General features: G+C 34.4%; 1 protein-coding gene and 1 long non-coding RNA gene across 2 annotated transcripts; both read right to left on the bottom strand.

Annotated features, from left to right (window-relative positions):
• Window positions 1-1058: 1058 nt before the first annotated feature.
• LOC106370400 (high affinity nitrate transporter 2.3-like) lies at window positions 1059-5408 on the bottom strand. The gene is made up of 3 exons (XM_013810412.3): window positions 2507-5408; window positions 2144-2259; window positions 1059-2049 (listed from the first exon to the last, which is right to left on the bottom strand). The coding sequence occupies exons 1-3, from the start codon at window positions 3326-3328 to the stop codon at window positions 1377-1379; spliced, it is 1611 nt and encodes a 536-aa protein (XP_013665866.1). The 5' UTR covers window positions 3329-5408; the 3' UTR covers window positions 1059-1376.
• A 618-nt stretch (window positions 5409-6026) lies between these two features.
• On the bottom strand, window positions 6027-14206 carry LOC106363943. Its single transcript, XR_007317216.1, has 6 exons — window positions 13115-14206; window positions 12956-13019; window positions 12758-12877; window positions 12515-12676; window positions 12258-12428; window positions 6027-11481 (listed from the first exon to the last, which is right to left on the bottom strand). It is a non-coding gene; the product is annotated as an uncharacterized LOC106363943 (long non-coding RNA).
• Window positions 14207-15206: the final 1000 nt, after the last annotated feature.

Raw genomic sequence — 15206 nt, 5'->3', positions numbered from 1 at the left:
AAACAATCTATACCGTGTTATCATAAGCCGACACATTCATACAAGACAAATAAGGCTTCCACTGTCTGATGCAACCTTTTTTTTTCTTAAGCCCTAATCTCTCCTTCACATATCTACTTAGAACCACTTTTCATCGAAGCTAGTTGAGCCATTCTATATCACCAGGAAATTGCGATAGCTAAGAGTTCATATTAAGCAGAAGATCAAGATAACACTGTTAGACAATGATTTCTTATATAAAGAAGACATACATTAATGCAATATCCTCAGGAAACATGGCTGGAAAATTCACAACTTCAAAATTTCAGCATATCAATAAATACATAATGGGCCTTTCAGGAACTGAAAAATTCACAACTTCAAAATGTCACCATATCAACAAATACATAGTGGACCTATCCGGTAGTATAAGAGTTTAGGCGAATTAAGAAAGTCAGACTTTTGAAGTTAGAGAAGGAGATCAAAACTCTTGTTGACCAGGTTTGTTGAAAGAACAATAGAATTGATGCTTAATTCAATATTTTATGTTAGATGCTGATTGTAAGGTTGGTTATTGTTTTGGCTTTAATTAGGATGATGGAGGTGGAGAGTGACTCGATACCATCTATGAGCGGTTGGAAGCCATGGATGCTTCATCTGCAGAGAAGCGTGTTGCTGAGACTGCTTGGTCTTGGTTCTGATAAGGAGATGCAAGCTAAGAAGACAAAAGACTTTTATGGTGGATAGAGGATGAGGATTACGTTGGCAAGAGCACTTTTCATTATGCCAACGATCCTTCTGTTGGATGAGCCGACAAATCATTTAGGTTTGTGATCTTTTTTCTTTTGTATTTGTTTCGGATGATTTTTTGTTGTTTGTTCATTAGTATTGTGTTTTTGTTAATGCTAACTCTTTATTACTGCCCTGATTTGGAAGCATGTATATGGTTGGAGGAGAGTCTGAAGAATTTTGACTGTATCCTTGTTGTGATATCCCACTGATAGAATTTCTTGAATGGAGTGTGTACAAACATTATCCACATGCTCACTCTGTTCGGATTTGTTTTGGGGTGTGTGATCTGTTTCAGTGATGTGAAGACTTACTCTTTAGATTGCTTCTTCCGTAGTCTTGGTTTCATAAAGTTTTCATGTGCACTCTTAAGCACTTCATGCATCTTAATGGATGAACATTTTTTCTTGTTATCCCTTGACACACATCTGACTGAAAATTGCTTCTAATTGCTGAAAAAGATGTTTGTTGAATACTCTTTGCCTTTCACTGAAACGAGATTACAGTAACTTATATACGTAAGTGCCGAAATCAGATACGTTATGACACGAATTTGAAACTATAAAATGGTTATGCATATATAAGGAAATATCTCTTGCGAATTGTCTTCAAACAATAGTCTGATTTCCAGTCTCCTGTGTCGGAAAGTCAGCTAAAGCTACTTTCCGGCTTCTCTCAGACCGACTATTCTCAGCGAATTTGATGCTTCCCTCGTGCAACCCTTGTCGTTTCTCATCCTCTGTCCACTCAGAGCTGTAGTAATACTCCTCCTTGGATCTCTCCCCATCCCTCGACGGTCTCAGAAACATGCTTCCCCATTGCGGAAAATGTATAAACGCAACCGGGAGCGTGCACAAAACCGCCATAGCGCCCATCAACGAGAGTCCTTCCGCTGTACTAAACCTCGAAGTTGAGAAGAAAAGCAGTTGAGTCAAACCGGATCCGAAGTTTCCTCCGGCGCCAGTTAGTCCCGATATGAGCCCTAGAGAGCGGCGAGAGACGAATGGTGCAACCCCGAAGAGGGCTCCACAAGCGGCTTGTGTACCGATTGAGAAAAGTATCATTGCTAAAACTGCAATGGGAAGTGAATTAGCACGACCTAGCCAGATGCAAAAGAGAGCTCCCACGGTTTGAAAGATCCATAAGATCCATAACCGGCCTCTCATGCCAAATAGTTTGGCTGCTACATCAGAAGCGTAGCCACCGAAGGGACGGGCGAAGAAGTTTGCCATTCCGAAGCTGGCTGCTACAATACCGGCTGTTTGAAGTTTTAGGTTAAACCTGATCCGTAGAGAACAAGAAAACAAAAACTGTTGTTACTTGTGCGAGAAGTAAGTAAATATTATCATTTGTTTTTAAGAAGAAGAGATCAAACCTGTCGAAGAAATATCCGGAGATAACGTTGTTGATAGTTAATTCAATTCCCATGGAAAATCCATAAAGAACGAATAGAATCCATGTTCTGTAGTTCTTCACAGCGAACCAGAAAACCTAAAAAAAAAACCATTAAGACACTGGAAGTTTGGTGCTAACCATTGTCATTTGTTGCAATAATGTTGTTAAACTTCTGTAAGATATTCTCAAATTTTGTAAAAGTGAAGCTTATTATAAAATTCCATGACTATGCTTTAATGTTTGCATAATTCTTATAATAGTCATATTGTTCTTGATCAGGAAAATGAGACGAAATTCATAATATTATATATATATATATATATATATATCAGTCTATGTATACCTTGGAGAATTTGTCTTTAGAGACTTGACCACTCTTCTGAAGGGTACTGAGGTTACCATCAGGAAGATCTTGGCCAAAAGTGAGGACGAGGATGCCCATTACTACTTGAAGAAAGCCAGGGACGAAGAATGCTATGCGCCAAGCCATGAACGGAGTGGCTCCTGCCAACTTGATGACGTGGAAGACCATTGGCATGAGTAGCTGAGTAACTCCACCTCCCATATCGCCCCACCCACCGGCACAGCCGTTCACTAGCCCTATGATCTTCCCGTTAAACATGACGCTGGTCCAATACTGGCAAGACACGAACGTGGCGAGGCAGAACCCGATCATGAACCGGACGGCTAAGTATCCAACCGGGCCGGTCACAAACGACATTGTGAAGACCATTGGAGCGGTTAGCATGAGCGAGAAGGCGGTTCCGTACCGTGCTCCGAGGAGGTCACAAACCGCTCCCATGGCTAACCTTGAGAAAATGGCACCGGAGACGGAGGCTACTCCTGCGTTCCCGATGTCGGTTTTGGTGAGGTCGAGGTTGTCACGGATGATGGGGACTAAAGGTGCAGCGGCGAAGGTTGAGATGAAGCAAGTGAAGAATGAGATCCATCCTAAGTGAAAGGCTCTCATGTGAGGTTTAGCAAATGAGAGTGGGTTGAACACTTTGGCCCGGTGTTCCGAATCAACAGGAAGGGCGAATTTAGAAGTTGGGTCGTTCGATGGGACAACTTGGGATGAAGCATCGGCAGAGAAGGAGAAGACGTGTTCTTTTGCAGTGACTCCATGCAAGGAGGTTCCAATAGAGCCTTCTTCATTAGAAGCCATTTAGATGTTGAGAGTAGGATGAAAGATCTTGAGTGGGGTGAGAATTGTTTATTGCTCTTTGTTGTGTGTTTGGTGCATTGGGAGATTGAGAAATGCAACTATATATAGCCCGGGGGAATATGAACATCCTATTGTAGGTAGGGTTAGGTGGGTCCAAAGATGAAATGTGTACTTATATATTTTGGTTATAAACGGCGGAAAAAGATAAGGCAATTCAGTTTTAGAATTTGAGAACTAATTTCATATTCTTTCTCCATAATGTAGCTGCTATTACGTGCTTGATCATTAGTTCATTACTTGCGTACCACATTTATGTTTTGAGTTTTGCCTTACACATACGCTATGCAAGAAGTTATAAGTGTATTTACTAACCCCAGAACAAACCTAAATACCTAATCCTTTCTGATTTATCAATCGACATTTTTTTTATTTTGGTATTTTGATACAGAAGTCGTGAGGTTTTATCAAGCAACATCCGCAAAGTCTTTCCTATGAATTAAGTACAATGTTTTAACAAAAAATGATACTGAGTAAAAAAATCATAAGAAAAACGTTTCATTTCCAGTATCATTTCGTAAAAAGGTTTTCGATAGATTGGGCAGGTTATATAAAAAGTATTATGTGAAATTGTTCTAAATTGGTGATATATATACGAAGGTTGACAGTTGGCATGCCAGTAGCAATAGCTAAAAAGGCCTAAGGCCGTACACATCAATGATGGGGAAAGCGTCAAAATGTCTTTTAACGATTTAAAATGTCTCTTGAGCATTTCATGTGGTCGACTCACCAAATGAAATAATTACTATCTTAATATAAGTCCTACAAAAGTGCCCTCACTTTTCTAAACTTTATATAATATATGCATGCCTTAACGTTTCTGAACTTTATATAATATATAACTATTGTCTAGTTCATAGGTTATCCTCATTGCTCACTATGAAACGAAATGATAAGTTGACAATCTTAAATCTTCCTAAATCTTGTTACATCTCAGTATATATATGCTCTAACATATATTTTTTTAATATATATGGTTTCTAAGTGTTATAGTATCCGTCAAATGGTTAGTTCTAAATAAAATAATTCTCAAAATAACATATTACAAGAGTTTTGTCCAGCTTTATGTTTCTAATTTATACAAGATTGTAACTAGTTAATGTTATAAAATAAAAACCAAACATCGTATATACTCGCTACATTTTTTTCCCATCAGATTAAGATTTAACTATAAGAGAAAACAATACAACTAAAAGCATTACCAAAAAATAATATGATGGTAATGCTTTTTGTTTTATTGTTTTCACATGTAGGGAAGGCATGCAACTATTAAAGTCCAATTTGTATAGGTTATGAAGTTCAAATCTTGTGGAAATGTCAAATAAAAACAAATTCTCAATCGATCTTTCAGAACATGAGTAATGGCTCATTGACTTTTTTAAATTTACTCAATGTTCATATGGCTTATCTTAGTTGCAACTTGGTAGATTTCAAAGCATCATATATATGTTGAACAAAGAATGCAAACATCCTAGGGCCTATTTTCCAGCAAATTAAGATGGTGTAGTTTCAGTGAGCGTAGTGAACGGCTCGTATTATTTCATTTTTTATATAATCTGAATGATCTAATCCTATTGCATAAAAACGTTTTTTAACCCTTTTCTAAAAAACGTTTTTTGTTTCTTGGAACTCCATTGCTTAACCAGTAATTTGTACATTGATTAGTTTTTGAGAAATTTAGCATGGACTCGGAAATAGTCTTTACTGTTTCGGTTTAATTAAGATCTATGTATAGAACGAATCGAAACCTACACTTGTTTGGATTGGTTTTGTCTTTAATAGGTCACATTCTCAATCTTTTTTTATTATATGGTTTGTCTGGTTCAGGTTATAGTTTGACAAATATAGAAAAATACAACGAACCAGACAAATTGAAAGATTCAGATGCCCTTTCAGATTGGCTTTTCAATTGATCTGGATTGCGTAGATACGGGATTTTGTAGTGAAGAAACCCTAGTATAGATAATAGACTTCAAGTGGCAGTTTATAGACTTCAAGAGGCTATATTCAAAAGTAAACGGGTGTGAATAGATTGGAGTCAAAACTTGTGGGTTAAAAATATATTCTCTTTTCTGCGTGAATAAATTGGGCTCCCTTTTCTAACATGTACTTCCCACAAATATTTAATTCAGAAAATAGTCGCTCGAATGACGGCAATTTCACCTAACAGTGAACGCGGAGCTTGTTCACCAGAAAAGTAGTTGATGCTTAACGTGCTCATATTGGTTTTCTGCTGGGTGCTAATTATTGACTTGCTTGACATACATTAATGATAGTCCAATTGACTTATCTCTGAATACTATTTTTAGAACCGTACAGATCACAACATTGGGTTCTTTCCTTATGATGCGGAAGATGTACGGGCCGTTTGGCATCCTTTCTCTGACTGTAATCCTCATCATTCAAACAACTGAGTTATCACACGTCATCTAGCTGTCTTGTTCTCATACGTGGACAAAAATTCTTAAGATAGTATAATTGGTACTTTAAAAAGACTGATAATAATCGGAACGTTTTGGGTATAGACGTGATCAGTAAACGGGCATGTATTTTAGCTCTGATTAATGACCATCTTTAATAGAATGAAATGAAAGCTGAACCGCTTAGTTTCTTCACAGATATATAGACAAATTATCATGAAAGGAGCAGAGAATATGCTATAGAAAAGAAGAAACAAAACAATGTAGACATGATCATCCTTCTTCGTTATGCGTTGCTTTTGAGAAAAAAGTTAATTGTAAAACCTATATTAATAAGTATGTTATCAAAACGTAAACGTTACAATAATCCAGACGTACTTTGTTGGTGAAATGCTACTTGCCATGCAACCATTTCAGCTGAATATATCACATAACTGGTCACTGTAAAATTTACATGACAGACCGCCACAAACTTGTTGAAAAATAAACTTGATTTGGATCAAATATTATTGGGCTAATCATGTGTTGATCCAAAACTTAGTCCAAGTTCTAGAGAAATCATCCGCCTCTATAAAATAAAAATTTAGATATTCTTATAGAATTATCTAGATAATTAGGATAAAATAATCTAAATATTATACTAGAATTATCTAGATTTAGGATTAAAATATTTAAAATATTTTATACTATGAAAGCTATAAATACTTCCACTCCCTTCTCATTTTGGATTATCAAGAAAAAATATAAAGTTTGTAAGAAACTTTCAAGTAATAGAAATCTTCTTCTAAGTTATAAAAAAATTTCTCTTCACAAAGTTTATTTCTCTTCAAACACTTGAAACACTTTCTCCATCTCTTCAAATTTTTTCATTTCAACAAAGTGGTATCAGAGCTACATATTCCTTTTGAAGATAGCAAATAATGGTGTTCCCTTCCAAGTTCCATTGCTTACAAAGAGCAACTATGACAATTGGAGTCTAAGGATGATGGCTATCCTAGGAGCACATGATCTATGGGACATAGTCGAGAAAGGCTTCGTTGAACCAGAGAATGATGGTGGTTTATCTCAAACACAAAAAAATGGTTTAAGAGATTCAAGGAAGAGAGACAAGAAGGCTCTCTGTCTAATCTATCAAGGATTAGATGAAGATACATTTTAGAAGGTTGCTGGAGGAAAGACGTCCAAAGAAGCATGGGAGAAGCTTCATACATCTTACAAGGGAGCGGAACAAGTTAAGAAAATACGTCTTTAAATTCTAAGAGGACAATTTGAAGCGTTACAAATGAAGGAAGGAGAGCTCATCTCAGATTACTTCTCAAGAGTCTTGACGATTACTAATAACCTAAAGAGAAATGGTGAGAAATTAGATGAGGTGAGAATCATGGAGAACGTTCTTAGATCATTGGATTCAAAATTTGAGCACATTGTTACCGTGATTGAAGAGACAAAAGACTTGGGACTATGACGATGGAGAAACTTCTTGGATCACTACAAGCATATGAAGAAAAGAAGAAGAAGAAATAATATATTATAGAGAAAGTTCTCAAGATGAGAATTGATCACAAGGAAGAAAGTGGCCGAAGCAATCCAAAACATGGTGGCGGTCAATTCCGAGGACGAGGTCGTGGTGTAAATGGACGAGGTTGGAGACCATATGAAGAAAACTTTAACCAAAGAGAAGAGAACTCATCAAGAGGTCGTGGAAGAGGAAATCCAAAATCAAGGTACGATAAATCAAGCATCAAATGTTATAATTGCTGGAAGTTTGGACATTATGCTTCTGAATGCAAAACTCCAAACAACAACAGAGTTGAAGACAAGTCCAACTATGTTGAAGAAAGGAGTAAAGAATAAGATATGCTATTGATGGCTTACAAGAATGATGAACCAAATGAGGTTCACAAGTGGTACCTTGATAGTGGTGCAAGCAACCACATGTGTGAGAATAAAAGCATGTTCGTGGAGCTCGACGAATCGTTGAAAACTAATGTGGCTTTGGGAAATGAATCGAAGATGGAAGTGAAAGGTAAAATAAATATTTTCATCCGCTTGAAGAATGGAGATCATCAATTCATTTCCAACGTTTACAACATTCCAAGCATGAAGACCAACATCTTGAGCCTAGGACAATTTTTAAAGAAAGGTTATTACATTCGACTAAAGGATAATAGACGTTCTTTAAGATATAATGCAAATAATCTCATCAAAAAGGTGTCAATTTCAAGGAATATAATGTTTGTCCTAAACATTCAAAAGGACATTGCACGATGTCTCAAGATGTACTACAAGGAGGAACTTGGCTTTGGCATCTTCGATTTGGGCATCTCGACTTTGGAGGCTTAGATCTACTTTCCAAGAAATAAATGGTGAAATGATTACCTTGCATCAACCATCCAAATCAAGTGTGTGAAGGGTGCATACTTGAAAAGAAATTCAAGATGAGTTTTCCAAAGGAGTCGGAGATAAGAGCAAGAAAGGCACTAGAACTTATACATACAAATGTATGTGGCCCGATCAAACCAAGTTCATTTGGTATGAATAACTACTTCATTCTCTTTATTGATGACTTTTCAAGAAAAACATGGGTTTACTTTTTGAAAGAAAAATCAGAAGTGTTTGAAATTTTCAAAAAATTCAAAGTCCATGTTGAGAAGAAAAGTGGTCTTAAGATCAAGTCCATAGGAGGAGAATTCATGTCTAAGGAGTTTCTGAAGTATTATGAATTTATGAAGATAATGGCATTCGAAGACAGTTGGCGGTGCTAAGAATCCCTCAACAAAATGGAGTGGTGGAAAGAAAAAATAGGATAATACTTGAGATGACAAGAAACATACTCAAGAGCAAGAAGATACCAAAGGAGTTTTAGGCAGAAGCAGTTGCGTGTGCGGTTTATATATCAAACCGATCTCCAACTAAAAGTGTTTTGGGAAAGACACCACAAGAAGCTTGGAACGGGAATCTCGGTGTCTCACACCTAAGAGTTTTTGGAAGCATTGCTCACGCTCATGTTCTAGATGAGAAGCGGAGAAAAATAGAAGATAAAAGTGAGAGTACATCTTTATTGGATATGACGCTAACTCCAAAGGCTACAAGCTCTACAATCCTGAAACAAAGAAGATAATCATTAGTCGGAATATCATCTTTGATGAAGAAAGAGAATGGGATTGGAGATCAAATGATGAAGATTAAAACTTCTTTCCGTCTTTTGAAGAAGATAATTTGGAGCAACCAAGAGAAGAGCCAGCTACCCCACCAATTTCGCCAACAAGTTCTCGAGGAGATGAAAGTTCAAGTGAAATGACTCCACGTTTTAGAAGTCTACAAGACATCTACGAGGTAACCGAAAATCATGACAACCTTACTCTATTTTTTCTATTTGCGGATTGCGAGGAACTTTTAAAAAGCTCAAGAAAAGAAATCATGGAAAAGTGAAATAGATGAAGAAATCAAGTCGATTCAAAAGAATGATAAATGAGAGTTATCTTCACTTCCAAATGGACATAAAACAATCGGTGTGAAGTGGGTGTACAAGGCAAAGAAGAATTTTAAAGAAAAAGTTGAAAGGTACAAAGCAAGATTGGTGGCAAAAGGCTATAGTTAAAGAACCGGAATCGACTATGATGCTCCATCTCTACAAAGTTTTTCACTCCAACAAAACTCTCATATATAGTTTGGATTTAGCTATAAAACCACCCAATTATTACGGAGCTTCCGTAATAATAGTTAAACTATAACCTATTGAATATAGTAGTCTAAGTGGTCAACGGATATGGCATGCTGAAAATCAGTTATGAATACTCTTTCTTGATTTCAGTGATGGTTCAAACGTTTATAGAGCAAATCATGATGAGATCCAAATTGTATTAATATGGGCTTGCTTTAATTAAGCAAATTGTGAGGATGAAACTGAAATCTATATGGGCTTCATTAACTTCCTGAAAAGTCAAGTATTTGTTAGGCTTTTATTCAAGCACGAAATGCTAATGAGCTATACAGAAAAAGTGATTTTAAGTGGGTGTTACTGAACATGGTATTTTAATGGAATTATTTAATTAGATATATTTTAATTCCCAAATGAAATCCAGCATTATTCAATTGTGTATTTATAAAAACTAGGGCCTTTTCCGGGCTACGCCCGGATTAATTTTCTATAACATTTTTATAATACTCAGATCTTATGGATCGAAAGAAAATTATATGTCTATCAATACAAAACTTGTTTAATGGTAACTTGGAAACAATTTAGTTTGCGCCTTTGTATTTGTTTGTTATCTAAAACATAGAGTGGTGAAAGATCTAACTAACTTCATAGCCAAAAATGAGTTTAAGATTTAGATACATGAACCTTTCACTAATTATCTACACATAATTTTCTTGGCATCACTTGTGAAGAAATAAATTGTAAAAAAAAATGTAAGAAAATATGTCTACGATAATTCTCAAATTCTATATACCTTTTGAATTTCAAATATAAATTATATCATGTGCTCCTCCTTCAAACAGAAAACACCACCAGATTATAACAAACCCCCTAAACATCTTCTTTTTAGATTTATTTACGTGAAGCAGTGTTACAATTATATTTTTTGGTAACACCAAAGTATTGTCAAGTATATATGTATAAATACAGCTTCAATAAGTTAAATCAGGTCATATCTCATGTTTCCTGTATATTTCTTAAAATTATTTTTCTTGTATATGTAATTTACGATAGAGATTGCAATAATATGATTAGGATATATGTTAAAAGGTTAAAGTTATCCCTATATGTTACTAAACATAGAAATGTAGACATGTTATATTAGATTTTTTAAATTGTCAAAAGTTTTGATATGATAAACAAAAATTAAGTTGAATATAATATATCAAATATAGTAGTTTGTTTCTTAATCCACCTTGAGACATTTTCCGCCGTCTTAAAGAATATTGTTTTGTATTTCTGTGGACCTTTTTTTTAAAAAAATGTTTAAATCTTTTTGTTTTAAATGTTTTGAATAATATTTAATCAATGCAATTTTTGTTTTGATTTGGAAGATACATACACTGATATAGTTTGGTAAATTTACTATATTTTTTGGAAGTATTGCAGATACAAAGGTCAGCAAAAACTTATTGCCAAAAACTTATCGCTAATCTTAATTGTTATGGAAATTAGTGTGCCACAATATATACATAACCCAACATTTTTGATCATCTAATCTTCTTACGGTAGTTTAAAAAGACAATTGGGAATTGATTGAAAAACATAGATACTATACAAAGCGGAATATCACGTAGAAAACATACATTTTCATTACTAACTCAATAATTAGGTGATTTCTCCTTGATAAGAGAAAACTGCTTGTTTTTACCGAAAAAAAAAAGAGAAGGCTGCTTGTAGTGTTCATAACCAATATCACTTATTAAGACATCAGAGAAGTGTACAATTTTAAGGGAAAAAATATTATAATCATCAAGTGTACACTTTTACAATGATGACGAAGTGTTTGTATTTATTGTATAAACCCGAAGGTTCACAAAAACCTAAAATACTAACACTTCTTTATAACGTGTGGGCTTACTTTAAAATATTTCAAAAATTCACCGGTCCATTCTAGTCTTGTATTTGTTCCCATCTTAATCCTGGTCTCATCTCACTGTCAATTTTTCCCAAAATCTGATATCCTTCTCAGGTCCCTGTGTATCATCAAAAAAAGATGACAAACCAAAATCAGATTTTCTTCTCAAGTCTGTGTTTATCATCAAAGAAAGATTAAGACGAACCTATTCATCTGAGGTCACGTTTCAGAAAGTAACTCTAAGGCGAAAATTCTAATCAATGAAGTTTACAGAAAACAAAGCAAGATCAAGAAAGTAAACAATCATTTACACATTTACAGAACAGAGTTAGGAAAAATCAAATGGATTTTCGTCTCCATTATGGCAGATGCAAATACTTTGCTTGTTTTGAGCTATGAACAGATGCCTCTGCTATAGAGTTGTTAATATTTTTAAACGCTTTAGAAAATAACGAACATGTAAATCCTAGAAGAAAAACGGAAGCCTCAAAGATACTCTTACCATAAACGCTTTAGGAGGAATATTTCCTATTTATTGAATTAGATACTCTGAATATTAAAAACGGAAGCCTCAATGAAAGTATCTTTCTATGTTCATCATGCATATGAAAAATATGACAATCTTTCGAATTCATACATTGACAATCACGTAAAAATATGAAAAAGATTACTTGTTGATCACAATATTAATTTACACTATGCGGATGTAATCCTTACCTGTCATATATGTTCCTCAAACTATATCATCGTAATTATCATAGATTTCTAAATAATTAACTAAGAAGAGTAATCCTAAAAGCAGAGTACATATTGTATCAAGAAAAAGCCATTAAAGAACACAAAATCAGATACATATAACTGTAATAAACCTATATTAAAGATAGAAAACTGTACCTCTGAGAGTCTTTGCGTTAACGGCCATGACCAGCAACACGGTGGGTGTTTTCACCAGAAAACTTTCACCAAACGCCAAAAAAAAAAAACGTTCTAAGAATCACATAGAGAAGCTACTCTTTCAGTAAGCTCCGCCACTGATTCACCATCTCCTTCCTCAGCTATGGTGTCCTGCAACGCACAGAACATAAACAACAGTAAGTAAACTCCATCTTCATGTTCCTTTGAAGATCCTCTGTTTTTTTTTTCCAACTAACCTCTTTGTCGGTTTTAGATTGGACACCAATGCATTTAGAACCGCTGATGCTCGAACTCTTCATGAGGCTACAAGCACTGTAACCTCTTCCATTGTCTGGTTCCTCAGATTCCAAAGTTGAAGCCACAGCAGCTGTTGACCACTCTGAGCAGGAACTCTCTCTCTGCAAGACACAATCACAGAGAAGCCCAATGCTTTCAGAGAAAGAGAGAGCAAAGCAAGAGATTCTGTGAAAAGACATTACCTTGGCAAGGAAGCATGGTGTCTATGCATTGCAGTACTTCCTCCTCCTCCTGCTCCTGCCCCTGGTTTACCTTGATTCTCTTCAAGGTGAGCAAACTGCCTCTTGAATCGATCAACCCCACTGCATAAACAACAGAAGATTTCTCGGTTTCATTCTGTTTCAGGGAATAATAGTTCATGAGTTGTTTAATTAGCTAACCTAGGGTACATGAAGCTAAGCTGATCACCATCGTGCTTGTATTCCTCCAGCATCTGAGGAATATCTAGTGTTTTTTTTCCAGAGATAAGCGATAGTTAGATCAATGAAGAGAACCAGAGGACAATAAGACAGGGTCAAAATCTTTTTTTTTTGAGTTACCTCTCGGTAGATTAATTCTCTGACATCATCTTTGTTCAACTTCTTTCTCTCAAAATCAAACTCAAGCTTTGATATTGGCTGTGTTGATGGTTCCTGCTCTGAGTTTGACAGACCACGTAAGTAAGAAGAAGGAGTAAAAGAAGGAGATGTAATTGATTGTAGAGTATTGATGGATGGATTAGAACTCAGTCGAAATTGTTTCACTGGGGAGAAGACGAAGTGGTAGAGGAGAAGAGTCTCGGCATCTCTGCGTCGTAGATTAGTTTCTAGGTTTAGTTCAATAAAAAATGAAGTCCAAACCTAAACAAACAAAGCCCACACACCTAATCTACTTTAAACACACCTTAAGCCCAGACTCAAAAATAAAATGTTATGATTGGTTGATTATTTTTGTTAATGTGGCAACCTAGAAATTCAGTATATGTGGCTTTTAGTATTGTGATGAATTAAAATCCACTGTTATTCAATATCCAACTGATTTGTTAGAATTCAGTTATTTTGGAATTTAATGGACTTTATTTTTAAACCAAAAGTAAAATAAGTATGTCTTTTCACCAATTGGAAGGATTTTAAAAATACTTTAATTTTTTTCTCTCTCAGTTACTCTTCTTTTATGGCTCATATTTGGAACTTTTGTTACCAACTAATTATACAATGGGGAATGTGATTTTTATTAGAGGTAAACACATCATCTTTTTATTTTTGAGGAGTACTTTTATTTATTAACCTTATCTTCATGTGATTAACACAATTGCCATTACTTATGTGTCATCATGAAAGCTCTTTTAACACTTTTGTTTTTAAAAAAATTAAAGAACCTCATTTGAGTAGATAAATTACATATAATTCCATTGCACATTAAAATTAAAACTAGATAGTGACTACACTATATGCTTTTCACATTAAACGTTTGATATCTAAGAGTTTTTACTTCTTATATATATATGAGTTTACAGTTTTCTTCTTCTTTGTATGCATATTCATATAGGAAGAACATTATAACATTTCTTTAATATCCTAGACGTAGCTACATTTCTCGGGTGTACACGAAGATAATGTTATCAAAGCCTCGATTTATTCTCATCTTCTCATCTTTATATCTGAAACATAAAAGTAATCAAACATCTTTGTACTAATCTTTGCAGAAAGACACATTGTTTTTTTTTTGTTAATTGGTTTTTGTTTAGGACAATAACATTGTATAAACATATATCATTTGTCTAAACATATATATATATATATATATATATATATATTCTTATTATATATGACAATACTTATATGATTCAAATAAATAAATGGGGAATCAACCCTAGAAATTAAATAAATGGGGGATCTGATGGCATCTTTTAATATCAAATCCAATAATATTGGTTTCATATATTTACATGATTCCTTTTCAAATTTTACATTTGACGGTAATTTATGCAACATATAAAATATAAGAAACTGATATACACAATCGATATAACACAATATGATTTCGGTTAATATAGGAAAGTTACTACTAATTTATACACAACTTTCATGACCAATTAAAATTATACACAAAATTGTAGAGAATTATTTACCATTAGTCTCACGATATAATATTTGACTCAATTCTTGTGGCCTATAATTTGTTCCTTTCATATTATATTATTCTACAACCTATGTTTCATTTTATCTTAACTTATATTATGAAATCAGTAATTATATTGCCTATGTTTCGTTTTATCTTAAATTCATAACTAATTTTATATAAGTTTTTGCTTACTTTCGTAGATTTGCTTTCACAAACTATACTTCAATTACACCTAACCAATAACACAAGCTTTTTGAAAAATCCAAGCTTACCTTATATAAATATGTACAATTTCGTTCAATATTTCATTATATAACATGTAAAATTTGTGACCATGGCTTTTAACTTTTTAATATCTATAGATTAAAAATTATAATCTCTTTTAGTTCATTCACTCCGCGTAGGGCGCGAGTTACCACTTAGTTACAATATATAGATAGCATAAGATGCTAATTTAGGTTAATATTATTTACATTAGAGTCTTCCATATCTACATCTATGTCCTTAATACTAATATGTCCTTTCTCC

This window comes from Brassica napus, chromosome A10 (genome assembly GCF_020379485.1).
Source record: "Brassica napus cultivar Da-Ae chromosome A10, Da-Ae, whole genome shotgun sequence".
Lineage (NCBI taxonomy): Eukaryota > Viridiplantae > Streptophyta > Magnoliopsida > Brassicales > Brassicaceae > Brassica > Brassica napus.
Note: the sequence above shows the minus strand (reverse complement) of the source record. Positions and strands in the feature narration are given on the sequence as shown.

Bases quoted from the DNA above. Each gene is read 5' to 3' on its own strand.
- LOC106370400 (XM_013810412.3), bottom strand. From the start codon at position 3,328: ATGGCTTCTAATGAAGAAGGCTCTATTGGAACCTCCTTGCATGGAGTC. The intron at 2,260-2,506 runs GTATACATAGAC...TTTTTTTTTTAG, and splicing joins CTAAAGACAAATTCTCCAAG to GTTTTCTGGTTCGCTGTGAA. The intron at 2,050-2,143 runs GTTTGATCTCTT...TCTACGGATCAG, and splicing joins TCCGGATATTTCTTCGACAG to GTTTAACCTAAAACTTCAAA.